The sequence below is a fragment of the Cynocephalus volans genome, chromosome 13, assembly GCF_027409185.1.
Source record: "Cynocephalus volans isolate mCynVol1 chromosome 13, mCynVol1.pri, whole genome shotgun sequence".
NCBI lineage: Eukaryota > Metazoa > Chordata > Mammalia > Dermoptera > Cynocephalidae > Cynocephalus > Cynocephalus volans.
Genome location: NC_084472.1, coordinates 95,445,307 through 95,460,057, shown reverse-complemented (window position 1 = coordinate 95,460,057; position 14,751 = coordinate 95,445,307). Strand labels below are relative to the sequence as shown.

Sequence of the window (14,751 nt, the reverse complement as noted above, 5' to 3'; positions counted from 1 at the left end):
TGCTTCTAAGCCTTTAGTATATTCTGTTAGATATTCACAGTGCTGGCAAATTTTTTTCTTTAAGATTGGAGTTGAATTTTTTAAGTACCCCAAAGTCCCTCACTGCTAAGGCTGGTAAACAAGAAAAGTGATTGATCTGAAATTTATTTTTTTGGCCTCTCAAACAAAGTGAGATTCTAAAGCAGGAATTGTTAATCTAAATAGTTATGGAATTGGCTTAAGAGGATCAGTAAACACCCTAAACTGAAAGCAGAAAGGATCAATTTTATATGTTATTTTTTGAGTCAAAAATTATGGACATATGATTGGAAATGTGACATTATCTTCCTATTTTGTTGTGTTACGAACATATAGCTTTAAGTATTTGATTCCTTTATGTTATTTTATGAAAATACTTGAATTTCTATTTAATTGAAATATTTTATATTTACAAATCATCTTTGGGTAATTCTGGAGATGTTTACGTAGGTCATGAGCTTCCATTTTTCAAAGAATGGTACAATCCCAGAAGAAATGCCATCTGTCTGTTCTTGTTAAGTTCACCGTTTTAACTAATGACATCCTTTTTTTTTTTTTTTTTTTATGGCATCCATTTTTAAGCTAGCTGGTATAAACTGTGCAGTATCTGATATAGGGGTAGGAAAGGTATAAAACTGTTCCTCATTCTTCCTCACCCATCATAAGGGCCATGGCTAACACTCCTATTACAAAAGACAGGTTAACAAGAGAAAAGCATGACAACTTTATTTAATCAAAGTTGGGAGCCTTCAGAAATGAAGACCCAAAGACCGGGGAAAGGCTGTCTGTTTTTATGCTTAGGTTCGATGGACAGCCGTGTAGAAATGTGTTTGGAGAAAAGGGTATGATCTAATAGTGATAGACTGAGAGGGGGAACCAAGCAAGGCCTGTCTGTTCAGATTCTATTTGGCCTCTCTGTGTAGCATTCCTTCCTCCCAGGTATGGGGCAGGGCCCCTCTGGAATGAGGGTCTTCAAGGGAAAAGGGAGAGTGACCTTTCTAGGTTTTATGGCTTACTCTGGGGGAGAAGGGCTCTAGTTTCTATGACCCACCTTGGGGAAGAGGAATTCCTCTTCCTATGAATTCTGCTTCAAGGGAATACAAGGTGTAGGAGACAGGAGGGCAGGAAAAGGTCTGAAAGAGACTTTGCTTCTGAGGCTTTCCAGCCTCCTTTAGTTCAAAGTACTCAGCGTGCAAAGCACCGGCCTTTGGAGTATCATTTTCTGAGCCCCAACACTGACAATATGTTGCTTGATTATCCAGCTTAGCAGTATAACTTATATTTAAAGACTTTTATGTAAACAGACACTGTGATTGGTTATTCTGAATGTGTGCTCTATAAAAGTTGAAAGAATGTTTTAAATTATTTTTTATAAATAATACAAAAACTTGCTAAATTATGAATATCAACATCTTGTTGCCTGCTGCTCATCTCCTTCATGTTGCATATTCTATCCCTTTTCCAAATGTAAGGTCAATAGAGCTTTCCTGGCTGTGTAAGTATCTGACTTTTTTTTCTTCTCCCCTACTGAGTAATTTTTCCCCACCCTATTCTCTCATCTCCCTTCCAACTCTTATCTTTTTTAACTGCTTAAACTCTAAGGAAAATTCTCTTCCAACAAAGGGTCTCTTTATGTCCTTTTCTCTAACAGTTGTAAACTCCTAGTTACCTTACCTCATCTTCCCCAGGTCTCTCCAAAAGGTTAGGAGAATATTATGTATATTTCCTCATCTAAGTCTCACTGGTACACAGGGAAAGTGAGAAACTGTCATAGAACCAAAAAAAGTGTTTAACCAAAGAGTAATAACATGTTTAAGTGTGCTATGAAAATGGAAACTGAAAGTTATGTAGACTGGGCTCAAGTAATGTATTCAGTCTTCTGAGTAACAATTATCACAGTATTCAGTTTACCAGAAGTCCTGACTTTATTTGCAGAAGTAGAACTAATTCTGCTGTTTCTTCTACCTCCCGAAGAAGCTCACTTTATTGGACACTATTGGTTTTCCATTTGATAATGTGAGACATGCAACTCCTAAAGTCCATAGCATCTCCAAAGTGCTGCCTTTTTGTATGCTAGTAAGATGACTGACAGTTGGCAGCCCCTGAGTAGCTTCAGGATGGGGGCTGGTCACCTGAAGACCAAGGCAAGACTTTCAGTCCAATCCCCTCAACCTCCAGGGAGGGGAGAGGGACTGAAGCTTAAGTGGATCACCAATTGCCAATGTTTTAATCAATCATGCCTATGTAATGAAGCTTCCATAAAAATCCAAGGGAACTTGATTCGGGGAGCTTTCAGATGGCGGAACACGTGGAAGTTCCTGGAAAGTGGCGTGCCCGGGGAGAACATGGAAGGTCTACACCCCATCTCCCATACCTTGCCCTATGCATCTCTTTATTTGTATCCTTTGTAATATTCTTGATAATGAACAGGTAAACGTAAGTGTTTCCCTGAGATCTGTGAGCTTCTCAGCAAATTAATCAAACCCATAGAGGGGAGTATGGGAACCCCAATTTATATCCAGTCAGTCAGAAAGCACAGGTAAAACAACCTGTAGCTCATGATTGCCATCCTCAGTATGTGGGATGGGGGACAGACTTGGGGACTGAGCCCTCAACCTGTGGGATCTGAAGCTATGTCCAGGTAGATAGTGTCAGAATTGAATTGGAGGGCACCCAGCTGGTGATTGTTTGCTTACTGGTGGGGAGAAATCCCACACATTTGGTAACAGAAGTGTGCCATGAGAGTATAATAGGAGAAACTGAATTTAGCTTGTGTTATTTTCCCAGATACCCACCCAAATTCATTTCCCCTGACTTCTTGGGAGAGCACCTATTTTTATTTGGATTTCACCTCTGCAAAGCCATACCCTTAGTGGATCCTGGGCTCTTTCAACCCCAAGAGGTGAATGGATTGTTTATGCCAATGATGATGGTCTTATTCTTCCCCACCCCTAGTTATTGTAGAAGCAGGACACTTCACCTAATCTCAATGAGAGTTGGAGGGGAGGTCTGGTGGGGAGCTGCTGGAAACATTTTCTCAATAATAACGAGATGTCTGAGAGGAAGAAATGCCTCTCTTTTGTTTTGTATATTGTTGTGTTACGTGGAACATCTGGAACTGCTCGGATAATGAACAAAGATATGGCTGATTACTGAATGTGGTAGAATAGAAAGATGGAATGCCCATGATAAGCTTTTGCTGCTAAATTAACAATCTCTGGAACCTCCCTGCCTCTGTACTACTTGTTTAAGATAAATAAGTCCTCACTGTTAATGCCACTTAGTAAGTGATACACTTAGTGATGCCAGTATTTAAAGACTCTTCAGAAGTGAAGCTGTTAAGTATTTCCCTGCATTGCTGCACCCACAATCAGAAAATACTAAAAAACTGATGGTCTTAACAGTGACTATTCTAACTATCCAGGTTTCTCTTCTCTCATAGTATCTAAAGTTAATTAGCTTCTTTATTATTTTATTTCCTTATCTCTAAAACAACACCTGTATTTATGTTGTGAGTAGTAATTATTATTTGTACTTAACTGTGTGAATTCAAAGTTACACAAATCATAATCCTTCTTTATTACCTTTTACTTGCATTGTGCTTGGATTCCATTATTCTTTCTGAACTTTTAGCCTTATAACTTCTCTGGAGAGTCAGCATAGATCCCCCCTCCTACAGCTCTTAAGCTTATCCCATTACTCACAGCTATATGACTTTCTCCCCTCAACTCATGGGTTTCTGAGTAAGCCTAAATTCTATACTTTTCTTTCTATAGATTTCACTCTCAGCACATAAGGACTCACACAAACTGGACAACACAACAAACTTGTAATGAGAGGATATGTGTGTATGTTTTAACTTGTCCCATGTTATATTTTTTTTCCAAAAATATTTATAGCCAACATTTAAAAATTGAGATTACACATTAAAATATCAAAATTTCCAATTTTTCTTTTAATATACTTTATTTTTTCAAGTAGTTTTAGGTTCACAGCAAAATTTTTAAAAAGGTACAAAGATTTTCCCTATGCCCCTATCCCCTCCATACCTAGCTCCTGTAGGTTATTTGAGATAAAAATTTGTTTCCAGAAGGAAATCTCCTTAACTTGCTGCAATAAAAAATTGTATAAGAATCTGCTATGCCTCAGCCTATTTATGCTGCAGAAATCTATAAAATGTCAACATTTGACACTATAAATGGACTTTGAGCTCTGTAGTAAGATATAAAATTATGTGTATCAAAAATCCCATACTCAAGTGAATTTTAATTTGACACATTAAGTCATTATAGTCTATTTATAACCAGTGATTAAATGTATAATCGCAGAGTATATGACACTGTAAAGGATGTTAGCATTTAAGAAAAATTTTCCTAAATAGATCATAACAGCTCAAGTGCTGTCTTCAGTTAATTTTCCCTTTAGTAATATCAGTCCATAACTGCTTTTAAAAAAGTTACAACACAGATAATCATTTCTCCATTGCTACTTGAATCCAGACACATCTGTTCTTCTTCCCCACTTGAACTCCTTCCAAGCTGTTCCTACTGTCTGCTCATCTAAGCCAAAAACTGGGTTATCTTCCATTCCATTTAGTCTTCCACCATTACTACTAGATTCTAGTTATTCTGCCGTCAGCTTATTCCCTCAATTTTTTCTTCCACATGGCTGCCAAAGTAATCTTTCTTAAATTCAAATTTGACCATGTCATTCCTTTCAATAGTTTTCTAACTCTTGCCAAAAAAAAAAGTCCAGCCTCCTTAGCTTGATGTCAAGCTGACACAGAAGATGGTTATATGATTGAAGGGAAGATGTCAACAGATAAAGTTTCTTTTATGACAAAAGATATAGAGTCTCATAGAGACCCCATGTTATTTTGTATTCGAAGCTTTTCTAGTAGTGTTTTCTCTATCTAGAATGTCCACTTTATTTCCATGTTTCACTTTCCTGGGTGTTAACTCTTACTTGACTTTTATATATAGCTCAGGTATTATTTTTTTTCCCAGACAACTCCACTATCGCTAGGTTAGGTGCTTTCTTCTGTGTTCCAATAGTTCTTTCCACATCTCAGTCATTATCCTATGTGTTATATGGTACACTGTTCAAAAAATATTGTGAAATAAGTGGTACATGTCAGACAGATTTGGAAAACAAAATCAAGCAGTTTACTTCAGAATTTCTCAAAGCCTTTAATATGATAAAGTGCATCAACATTCTTCAAGAGACATAGTATGAAGCATTTTCCACACAACACTGAACATTTCTTTGAGCTGTTTATTTTAAATGTCCAGTTTCTTAATTTTTCATTTTCATATCAGCTGTGTACGTGTGCACATATGCAAGTGCTTTTTCTTTTATTCCTCCAATGATATTAATTACATAAATCTATAGTCTTTTCTTTGCTCTATTAACTTTCTTATCTGAGTTTTTGTGGTTTTTGGTTTGTTGAGTTTGGTGCATGCTTTGCATGGCTTTGTGTCACTATCCTCTCAGTGACGGAGATACAGGGATTGCTCAGAGCCCAACTTCGTGAAAGCAATGAGAGTCCCAGAGGGACTACACCAAGCTAACTCCCACAAGAAAGGAGAGAGTAGGTGCAGCCCCAAGCTCGGGTTTGTCTCGTCTTTTATTATAATGTCAAGACCTTGACTGTAACAAACTTAGTATCGAAAGAAGTACAGAATGGAGTGTGTGAACAGGACAGAAAATGATCTCGGTGTTCCCTACTATCCAATCAGAACATTTTTGCTGTTTTCAGCACATATAGTTCTGATCCTGTGCACTTAAGGCTTTTGTCCTTTGTGCACTCCCTATTCTAATCAGGCCCCTGTGTTCCCACAGTTTTGTTTTATTGAAACCTTTATGATGTTCTCCTTTCTGTATTTGAGATTCTCTAGTTTGTGGATACTTACTCTGTTTACCATAGCCTGGCTCATGATGAAAGAAAAAGAAAGACTTGTTCCTATATGGGGCGAGCTCGTAGTTAGTTATCTTCTGGAAATGGAGGCTTCCTGGGAATCAGTAGCTTCCTAGGGGTTAATAACTTCCTGAGGCTCTGTTACCTTAGAGACTATCTCACTGTGTTAGTCTGAGTGCAAATAGTACTGTTGTTTACCAGTTGAACAAGAAGAGGAAAGAGGAGAGTTCTCTGACCTACCTGCTGCTTCACACATGTCACCCCATTCATTACCCGGAGAAATGTTCCTCCGCCTACATTCTCCCTCCCCACTCTTGGTTTGCATTGACTTAGTCCAAGGGCTTGGAGGACCTTCAGACTGCTTCTAACTTTATATTGGTCTTATATTTTGGGTTGTGATTACTTCCTGTATTTACTTTCTTTTTCCTTGTCTGCATATGGTAGTATTTGCTTTTCAGCACTGTTGTGGATTTGCTTTTTCAAAATCTGTTTTGATATTTCATGGAGATTTAGATAGGAAAGGAAAGTTGTCTATTCTCTATTTTCTTTATCTAATCATTGCAATCCTTTATTTGCAAGGTTCACCTTTAACAGTACTTGAGTTACCTAACACTGTGGAAAATGCATGATGTCATTATCTGAATTGATCTTTTTTAGTCACAACTTTCTCATCATGCTGTGTGCTCCTTCAGAACAAAGACCACCTTATATTCAGCTCTGTATTTCCATTTCCTTGCAAGATGCTGGATATATGGTTGCTGTTAGTTGAACTGAATCTTACTTATGAAATCCAGGATTACACAAAATATAAACTATGATTACTATATGATTACATAATCATATAAATGATTGTTCATTCTTCAAAAGCAATCTTAACTATAACTATTGCATTTCAAGGTCTATTTGTTTACAGTTTTAGAGACCATCAAAGAAATGAGGATGGGGACGAGCCTGTGGCGCACTCGGGAGAGTGCCGCGCTGGGAGCACAGTGACGCTCCCGCCGTGGGTTCGGATCCTATATGGGAATGGCCGGTGCATTCACTGGCTGAGTGCCGGTCACGAAAAAAGACAAAAAAAAAAAAAGAAATGAGGATGCCCATTAATCATATATTCTGATTTTAAAAGTTATTTGCTTTATTCGGCTCCAAACCAATTCAGCACCACTGAGGTAAAACCATAGTAATTCTTTTCTTTCAGATAACCTAGAAAATAAAATTATTAATGCAGGACCATTTAAATTTTCTCTTATGGTGTGTTTACAGTATTACTTTAAAATATATGTGTGTGTGTGTGTGTGTGTGTGTATTTACATCCAAAGTAATACCACTGTCAGCATAAATATATGGTTATAAGAACATTTATCAGAGCATCGTTTATAATAATAGAAACTGGAAACAGTCTAAATATCTAATACTAGAGAATAGGTTAAATAATAGTATGACCTAGATACATATACTAGAACATTATGCAACCATTAAAGATGATATTATAAAATAACATTTACTCCTTTAGAAAGATAATCACAAATTATTGAGGGAGGAAAAGAACAAGTTACAAACTTGTATATAAAGAGTAATTGTATTTTTGTTTTAAATAAGGCTGTGAATGTAGGAAGAAGATTAAAAGGTTATACACTATATGTTAACAGTGATTTTTTTGGTGATATGCGATCCTAAGTGATTTTTATGTTCTCTTTCCTGTTATTTTTTCAGTGACAATGAATTACTTTGGAACGTTTTTTAAAAGTTATTGAAAATAGCAAAATAGTCAAAATCACTTTTGTGATGAATATTCAGGGAATGATTCTTGTTTTAATTAAGTAAAAGCAATTAAGTATCAGCTGTTTTGTCTAATGCAGCTAGTCAAAATGCATTACTAGATTGTCACGATTAACTTGTTTTGGAATTTGTTAATGACTCTTCAGCTTCTTATCAGAAGTATTACCTTCTGTTATATTTGACACCTCATTTCTGAAGAAAACTTGTCAAAAATTTTAACAAATGTTAAGAATGTAAATGTGGGGAAGATGAATTGGGCTTTAATCAAATTCACTTTAATATGATTTGTATGAAAATGTTTTATTTGAATCCAAGCAGTGTCTGAAGAACTAATGAGTTAAAATTTTAATACTACAGATATAGATAGGGCCCAACTTAGATGCATGTTGTAAATGCTTATTTCATAATAGCTAACATATATTGAGTACTTATTTGCCTGGTACTATACCAACGGCTTTACATGCATTATCTTTCTTAATCTAACAACTTTTTCAGGTAGATAGATGCTTTTAACATCCCCATTTCCCATTTGAGAGAAAAGACTTAGGTTGAGTAATTTGTTCATGAAAACACAGCAAATGAAGTGTAGATGCAGGATTTGAACACAGGAGGCTTATCAGTCCAAACCTAATCCCCAAAGGGAAACTTTCATAAAAATTGTAAAAGGCCTAATATTGAGTATCTACTTGAGTCTCTTCTTAGCTGATTCATCCCCATTCCAAAGTATGTCAGAGGGGAAAGCTTATCTACAACTACAATTTCTTCATAACTCCATACCAACACTTTTGAACCTTTAAATATTCTAGAAAGTAGGTTTTTATCAGAAGGCCAAAAAACATAATAGTCAGAAAGCTATCCCTAGTTCAGGCTATGATTCTCAGGGTCACTCATCGTCCAAAATGGCTATTAGAAGTCCAGCTATCAGATCCAAGCAGGAAGTACAAAGAAGGTAGGAAGGACAAAGTGGGCTCATACCAGTTGTCTGTTTTGTTTCCCTTTGTCTATTTTTGTTTCCCTTTAAGATGCTTTTCTGGAATTCTACCCTACAACTTCTCTATATAGTATATTTTATTGGTTGGGACTTAAGTCTATAGCAACAATCATCTACAAGAAAGACTAGAACATTGCTACCCAGAATAAAATCAGACTTCTCTTACTTAGGAAGAAAGGAAATATTTGTTTTTGGAAAGCAGCCCGCAGCCTATGAGTGTAGGAGGCTTTTAAGCTTAAACTGTTGAGATCCAGACTGCCCCCAGTTGTCTATATAGCTGGCTAGTGGCAGAGTTCTCATCAGAACCAGATGTCTTGCTGACCTGTATTAACCAGAGGGCTCACAACTGCTTCTACTGATGATAAATTGGATGAAGTGATAGTAAATCAATCTAGCATTTTTTTTTTTTTGACCGGTAAGGGGATCACAACCCTGGTCACGGTGTGTGGTCCGCACCATGCCCAGACAGTGAGCGCACCGGCCATCCCTACATAGGATCCGAACCCGCGGCCTTGGCGCCAGGAGCGCCGCACTCTCCCGAGTAAGCCACGAGGCCGGCCTTCAATCTAGCATTAATACAAGAATTTTTCCTTAACTCTTTACCTCAACATCCTCTCCTCCCCCTTGGATATTTCAGAATATTATTCCCACCTTATTTGATAAGCCTTTCTAACTGTGATAATTTTTTCCTCAAGATACAAATTATGCTGGCTATCCAGATTCTGTGATTAAAATTAAAAGTAGTTTTAATAGATGCTAACACAACATTTACTTTTAACATTAATTGTTTTATGACTTTGGGTAAATTTTTTCCCCAAATTTTCTCTTACAGTATAGCTGAAATACAGAAAGATGTGGAATACAGATTGCCATTCACTGTAAACAACCTGACAATTAACATTAATATGTGAGTAGAACTGTATCCTATTTTTCCATGTAATAGCACTTAAAATTTCATTATTGTTTTCTATTTCTTAGTTATTACTAGAAGTAAGCTGTTTCAAGTGAACTTATTGCAAATAACTATAATTTATAAAATAGTGCACAATTTAGTAAAATAAGCATTTTTGAAAGATCACTAATTTATATTGCTATAAGAAAGAAACTATAAAAGAAATGCAATAAGTAGGTGAATAATAATCCTTAGTGCTGTAATTGTTTTTGTTGATTAGCACTAATGTCTTAGCTGGAAATAGGCTGAAAAATGATAATGACAGCTACAAAAAAAAAAAAAAAAAAAATGACAAACCCAGGGATTATGTGTGGAAAACCATTAGAGATAGATTTACATCAGAAGCAAGTTAAAATATTTCAAATTCCAGCAACAGATACACTACAGCAACCAGAGAGTTCAAGGCTGGATTTGGTCTGCTTATTACTTTTAAAGAAAAAAAATGAGAAGTTTAAAATATAATTATGAGCCGTATAGAATCAAGGTATGATGACAACTACAATATTTCAATCCTACTACTCCATTTTATCCACTTACTCATTAGAAATACAATAGATAGTGAAACAATTATTGGCAGCATTTCAGAAGTAGAAGTTACAATGAGAAAAAGTTGGATAAAATGATTGCTGAAATATGTACCTATTTGGCCTTTAATGCAATTATTAGTCTTTAGGTGAAAGAGTTGTTATTACCTCAGATTGCATTAGGTAGAAGGCAAGTGTTTGGGCCAGGTAAGAAGGCACCTAACTTGAAGATAGAAACCATGCCTTATTCATCTTCATATGTTCATTGTCTAGCATACTGCCTGCACAGAGGAGGCCTTATTAAATACTAGTTGAATGAATGAGTTAAAGCATGGTTATGTAACTGTGCTAAGTGTTATGTTAATTTGATATAGATGAGCTTTTTGAATCCTTACAGCAGCCCTGCCAATTACGGCAAATTACAGACACATGGTTAGTAAATAGCATAGTCAAGATACAAACCCAAATCGACTGGGCCCCAAGGGCCATCTATTACCTATTTTTAAATGAAACTAGTTTAAACACCTTCAGCTAAATAAATAAAGTAGTTTTATCTCTCATCAAATGCCCAGGTAGAGCTAAGTAGAAGAGACCAACAACGACCCAGTTTTCTTCTTGACAGTGCTGCCAACGTAGAGTTTTCTGAGCCAAAAAAGGGACAGAGAAGCACTTTAAAGGAAAATATTCTTCTGAGTTTTAGAGATTTGGAAAACAAGGTTTCATATCCAGTAAACTCCCATTTTTTAGGACTTTACTCACTAATCTTAGTTTTGCAGTAGTTCAAAAAAGGTTAAAATTTTCACTTTTTTTTTTTTTTTGGTATTGAAAATTTACTATTCTTTTCTTGAAACCAGGTGATTGACCTCAGAGTTGGGAGAGATGTGTTAATTGGGAAATTTAGAAGGGAGCCATATAAAACCAAGGCATGATGGCAACTACAACATTTTAATCCTAGTACTTTCCATTTTATCCACTTACTCTTTAGAAATACAGTAGATAGTGAAACAGTTCTTGGCAGCATTTCAAAAGTAGAAAAACCACAAGCATATGGCAAGAACCTGTGGTCCAATAAATAGCCAGATTGAGTTAGAATGGTTCACCTGATACAAATGCCCAATCTAATTTTTACCTGAGATTTTGTATAGCTTGGTATATTGTGCTTGAAAGCAATTAATTGGCATGGTGTGAAGGGTATTCTATAACTTAGGGTGTCCATTTTCCACATTAAGAAGTTTCTACTGTGATGAATTACTATATATTCTTTGTTGCCTAAGTATAACCTTTTATATATTTTCAGTTAACTTAACCATAATAGAGCACTTATTACTAAATAATTAATCCATATCAAAGTGTGAAAATTTAATTTGCTTTTAACTAACTTTATTTTAGAATTATGACCGTGTCTTTTAGGATTATGACCATACCATGTAACATTTGTTGTTTTTGTTTTTCCATTTGTTCTACCTTTACCAGATTGCTTCCTCCACAATTTCCTCAGGAAAAACCTGTGATCAGTGTTTATCCACCGATAAGACATCACTTAATGGATAAACAAGGAGTATATGTTACCTCTCCATTAGTAAACAATGTATGTATATGGTATAATTTATTTCAGAGTAATATAACAGATGTATTGCTTTTTATAAATATTTTAGAAATCTGAAATGCATATAAAATTTCATTTTGGAATCAGTAATTTTCGATAAATTGCTTCACTGTGTATAATAATAGATAATACTATGTTTATTTAAGACTATGCCTTAAAGTTCTTAGGATATGATATGGTTAATTAACATGAAGGACTGTTACTTAAATGTGCTTTCAGTATTTACCTTTGAACCCTCAAATTATTGTAAGTAGTGAAATGTGGAACTATTTCAGTTCCATTATTAATTAAATGGACTTTTAACCTGATTTGCTAATTACCAAATATTTATGGTATTGATTCTAAAAGAAAATGTTTTAAGTTTTTAAGTTGTGGATTGTTGTTGTTTAGTTGACAAAATATCCTTTGCTTTTCATTTAATTATTAACCTGAAAAAGTGGACTAAGATTAAAGTGATATTATTCTAATGAGACTGTGTAATCTTTTTCTGAAAGTGATTTTAATCATCTTGTATTACTGTTACTTTCAGTTTACAATGCACTCAGATCTTGGAAAAATTATTCAGAGTCTACTGGATGAGTTTTGGAAGAATCCTCCAGTTTTAGCTCCTAGTTCAACAGCATTTCCATAGTAAGTATATTTATAACAAATACAAAATTTTGCATATATTTTAATTTGTTAAAGTAATTAAATAATTTAAAATAGTTTGAAAAAATCAAATAATGTTAAAAGGCAATCCTCTGATTTCCACATCCCCACCTTCACACAAATACATCCATACTTTTCAGAGGCAACTGTGTTTTCTGCTTTTAGCTGTTTCTTCTAATATTGACTTTCATCTTTCTGAATAATGTATATATACGGCTATCCCTTGATTCTTTCATTTTAGATATTATCTATTGACCTCCTATTATGATAGATGAGGATTTTGGCTATTTTTCCACAAAACTTTCTTCCTCATTCTCCTCCCAGGGAAATTATAATGTGATTTTTATGTAAGTTCATATTTGGTGTTTTTTATTAATTCGACTCTAATTATTGTTCACTACTGAGCCAAATATGTTACCATGATTACATTTCCATTATGGTATACATTTTTACTTTTTTCTGGATTAATAATTACCTCAATTTTCCATTGGTTTTGTTTTCTTAGATCTTCTTAATTTTACAAATCTTCTTAAATTTTAAGATCTCATTAAATTTCCACAGAGCTTTTAGAAGATCTGAAAAATCGTAATCATTTTTTCACATCATCAGACAGTCGGGTAATCTCTAGTTTCCATTTTTTTTTTCCCTTGCAGACAGTGCTTTACTTTTGTTCTCCATTCTGAATTACTCTCTCTGACTATTGTATAGTTCTCATCCATTAACTTCCCTTTATTGTCTTCCTGGGATTTCCCTTTGCAACTTTCTTGTATTAGGTTCTCCATTTCTTGGATTTTATGTTTTTTTCTTTCTCAGGCTATTCTCTAGTCTCTTGATTTATTGACTGAGTAGTTTCCTGAGTAAAGATATGTTCTAGTTACTAAGGATGCGTAACAAATTAACCTAAAACTTGTGGTTAATATAATGACAACACTTGTTTTTATTACGAATCAGCAGTTTGGTTAGGGAGCAGTGAAGATCACTTGTTTTTGCTCCACTTTTTTGCATTAGCTTGTGTGGCTTGAAGTCTGAGAGGTTAAACCATCTGAAGCCCCTCTTAATTTTCATATCTGGCAGTTAATGTTAGCCGAATGCTGAGACCTTAACAAAGGCTGTCAGCTCATACATTATATATGGCCTCTCCATGTGACCTAGGCTTCCTCATAGCATGACGGGTTGAGTTCCAAGGGCGAGCATCCCCGGAGAGAGAGCAAGCCAGCCACATGGAAGCTGCATTGCCCATTATGATGTAGTCCTGGATGTCATTCTGTTGTAGTGACATTCACCAATGTAATATAATGACATTCTAGCATCATTTCTGCGTAGTTTGTTTGTAAAGTCAGCCACAAAGTCTCACTTGGATTGAAAAGTGAAGGGAAATAGACTCCCATCTCTCAATAGGGTGGAAAAGCTCAAGAAGAGCATATGGGACTGGAATTCTGTCTGTGGCCATTTTGGAAAATACAATCTTTCACAGTTCTCCTTCTGACCACAAGTTATATTCCCATCTCCTATATAGGAAAATTCACTCATCCCTTCCCCCAAGAATTTCCACAGTTCATAATATTACAGAATCAGGCTTGTGTTCAGAGTCTAGGGTTTCACCATGTAAATTAGGTTCCAATAGAAATGAGGTTTCTCAGGGGCTTTCCTTAAGAGCAATTACTCTTGATCTGAAGACAAGTGAATTAAAGACACAAGGTAGCTGCCTCTCACACACCCACCATACAACATAGAACAAGCCTAGGATAACCACTGTAGACCATTCTACTCAAAAAGGAAGAAAACAGGAAGCACACAGGAGTTGCTGGTCCATAGCAATCCTGAAATCTAACTGGGCACATTTTTTTGATTAGGGCTTAGTCTTACTTTGTGTGAATGATTCTTCACAGAATAATTCTGGGTTCTTGGTTCTGTTTCTGAGTCATTTTTCCTTTCTGTAAAATGTAGCCCTTGTTTGTGGATGAGTAGTTTTTTTTTTCAGCCTGCTTCCTGCCTATAGAAGGGTCCAAAGGCCTTTTTTCATTTGGTACTGTCTTAGTCCCTTTTACACCAAGATGATGCAATTCCTTTTAAATGTTTATGATTTTCTTTTGAATCTGTTTTCATTCATTTTGTTAGATAAAAAGCAACACCTACAAGCCTCTGCAGAATATGTTGTTGGGCTTCTAGTGAGGCTGTGGAGAGACTTTTCCCTAAAGATTCTTAGAAGCTGTAGATGGCTTTTTTCTTACTGGACAGTTCTCTGAGGCACTGCCTTGGTTCTTTCAGAGGTGTTAACAAAAGATTTTCTAGTTCGCTCTGGGTTCAAGGTTTGCT

At 35.6% G+C, this 14,751-nt stretch overlaps 1 protein-coding gene across 5 annotated transcripts in view; it reads left to right on the top strand.

Moving 5' to 3' along the window:
* Nucleotides 1–14,751, top strand: part of VPS37A (VPS37A subunit of ESCRT-I) — a 32,191-nt gene that overhangs the window by 2,345 nt on the left and 15,095 nt on the right. For 4 of the 5 annotated variants that reach the window (XM_063077516.1, XM_063077513.1, XM_063077512.1 and 1 more), the window contains exons 2-4: nt 9,538–9,612; nt 11,655–11,769; nt 12,317–12,417. In XM_063077516.1, the coding sequence (XP_062933586.1) occupies nt 11,725–11,769; nt 12,317–12,417 (146 nt within the window). In that variant the 5' untranslated portion in view covers nt 9,538–9,612; nt 11,655–11,724. The remainder of the gene's footprint in view (nt 1–9,537; nt 9,613–11,654; nt 11,770–12,316; nt 12,418–14,751) is intronic. The other variant, XM_063077514.1, reaches the window with a different exon arrangement.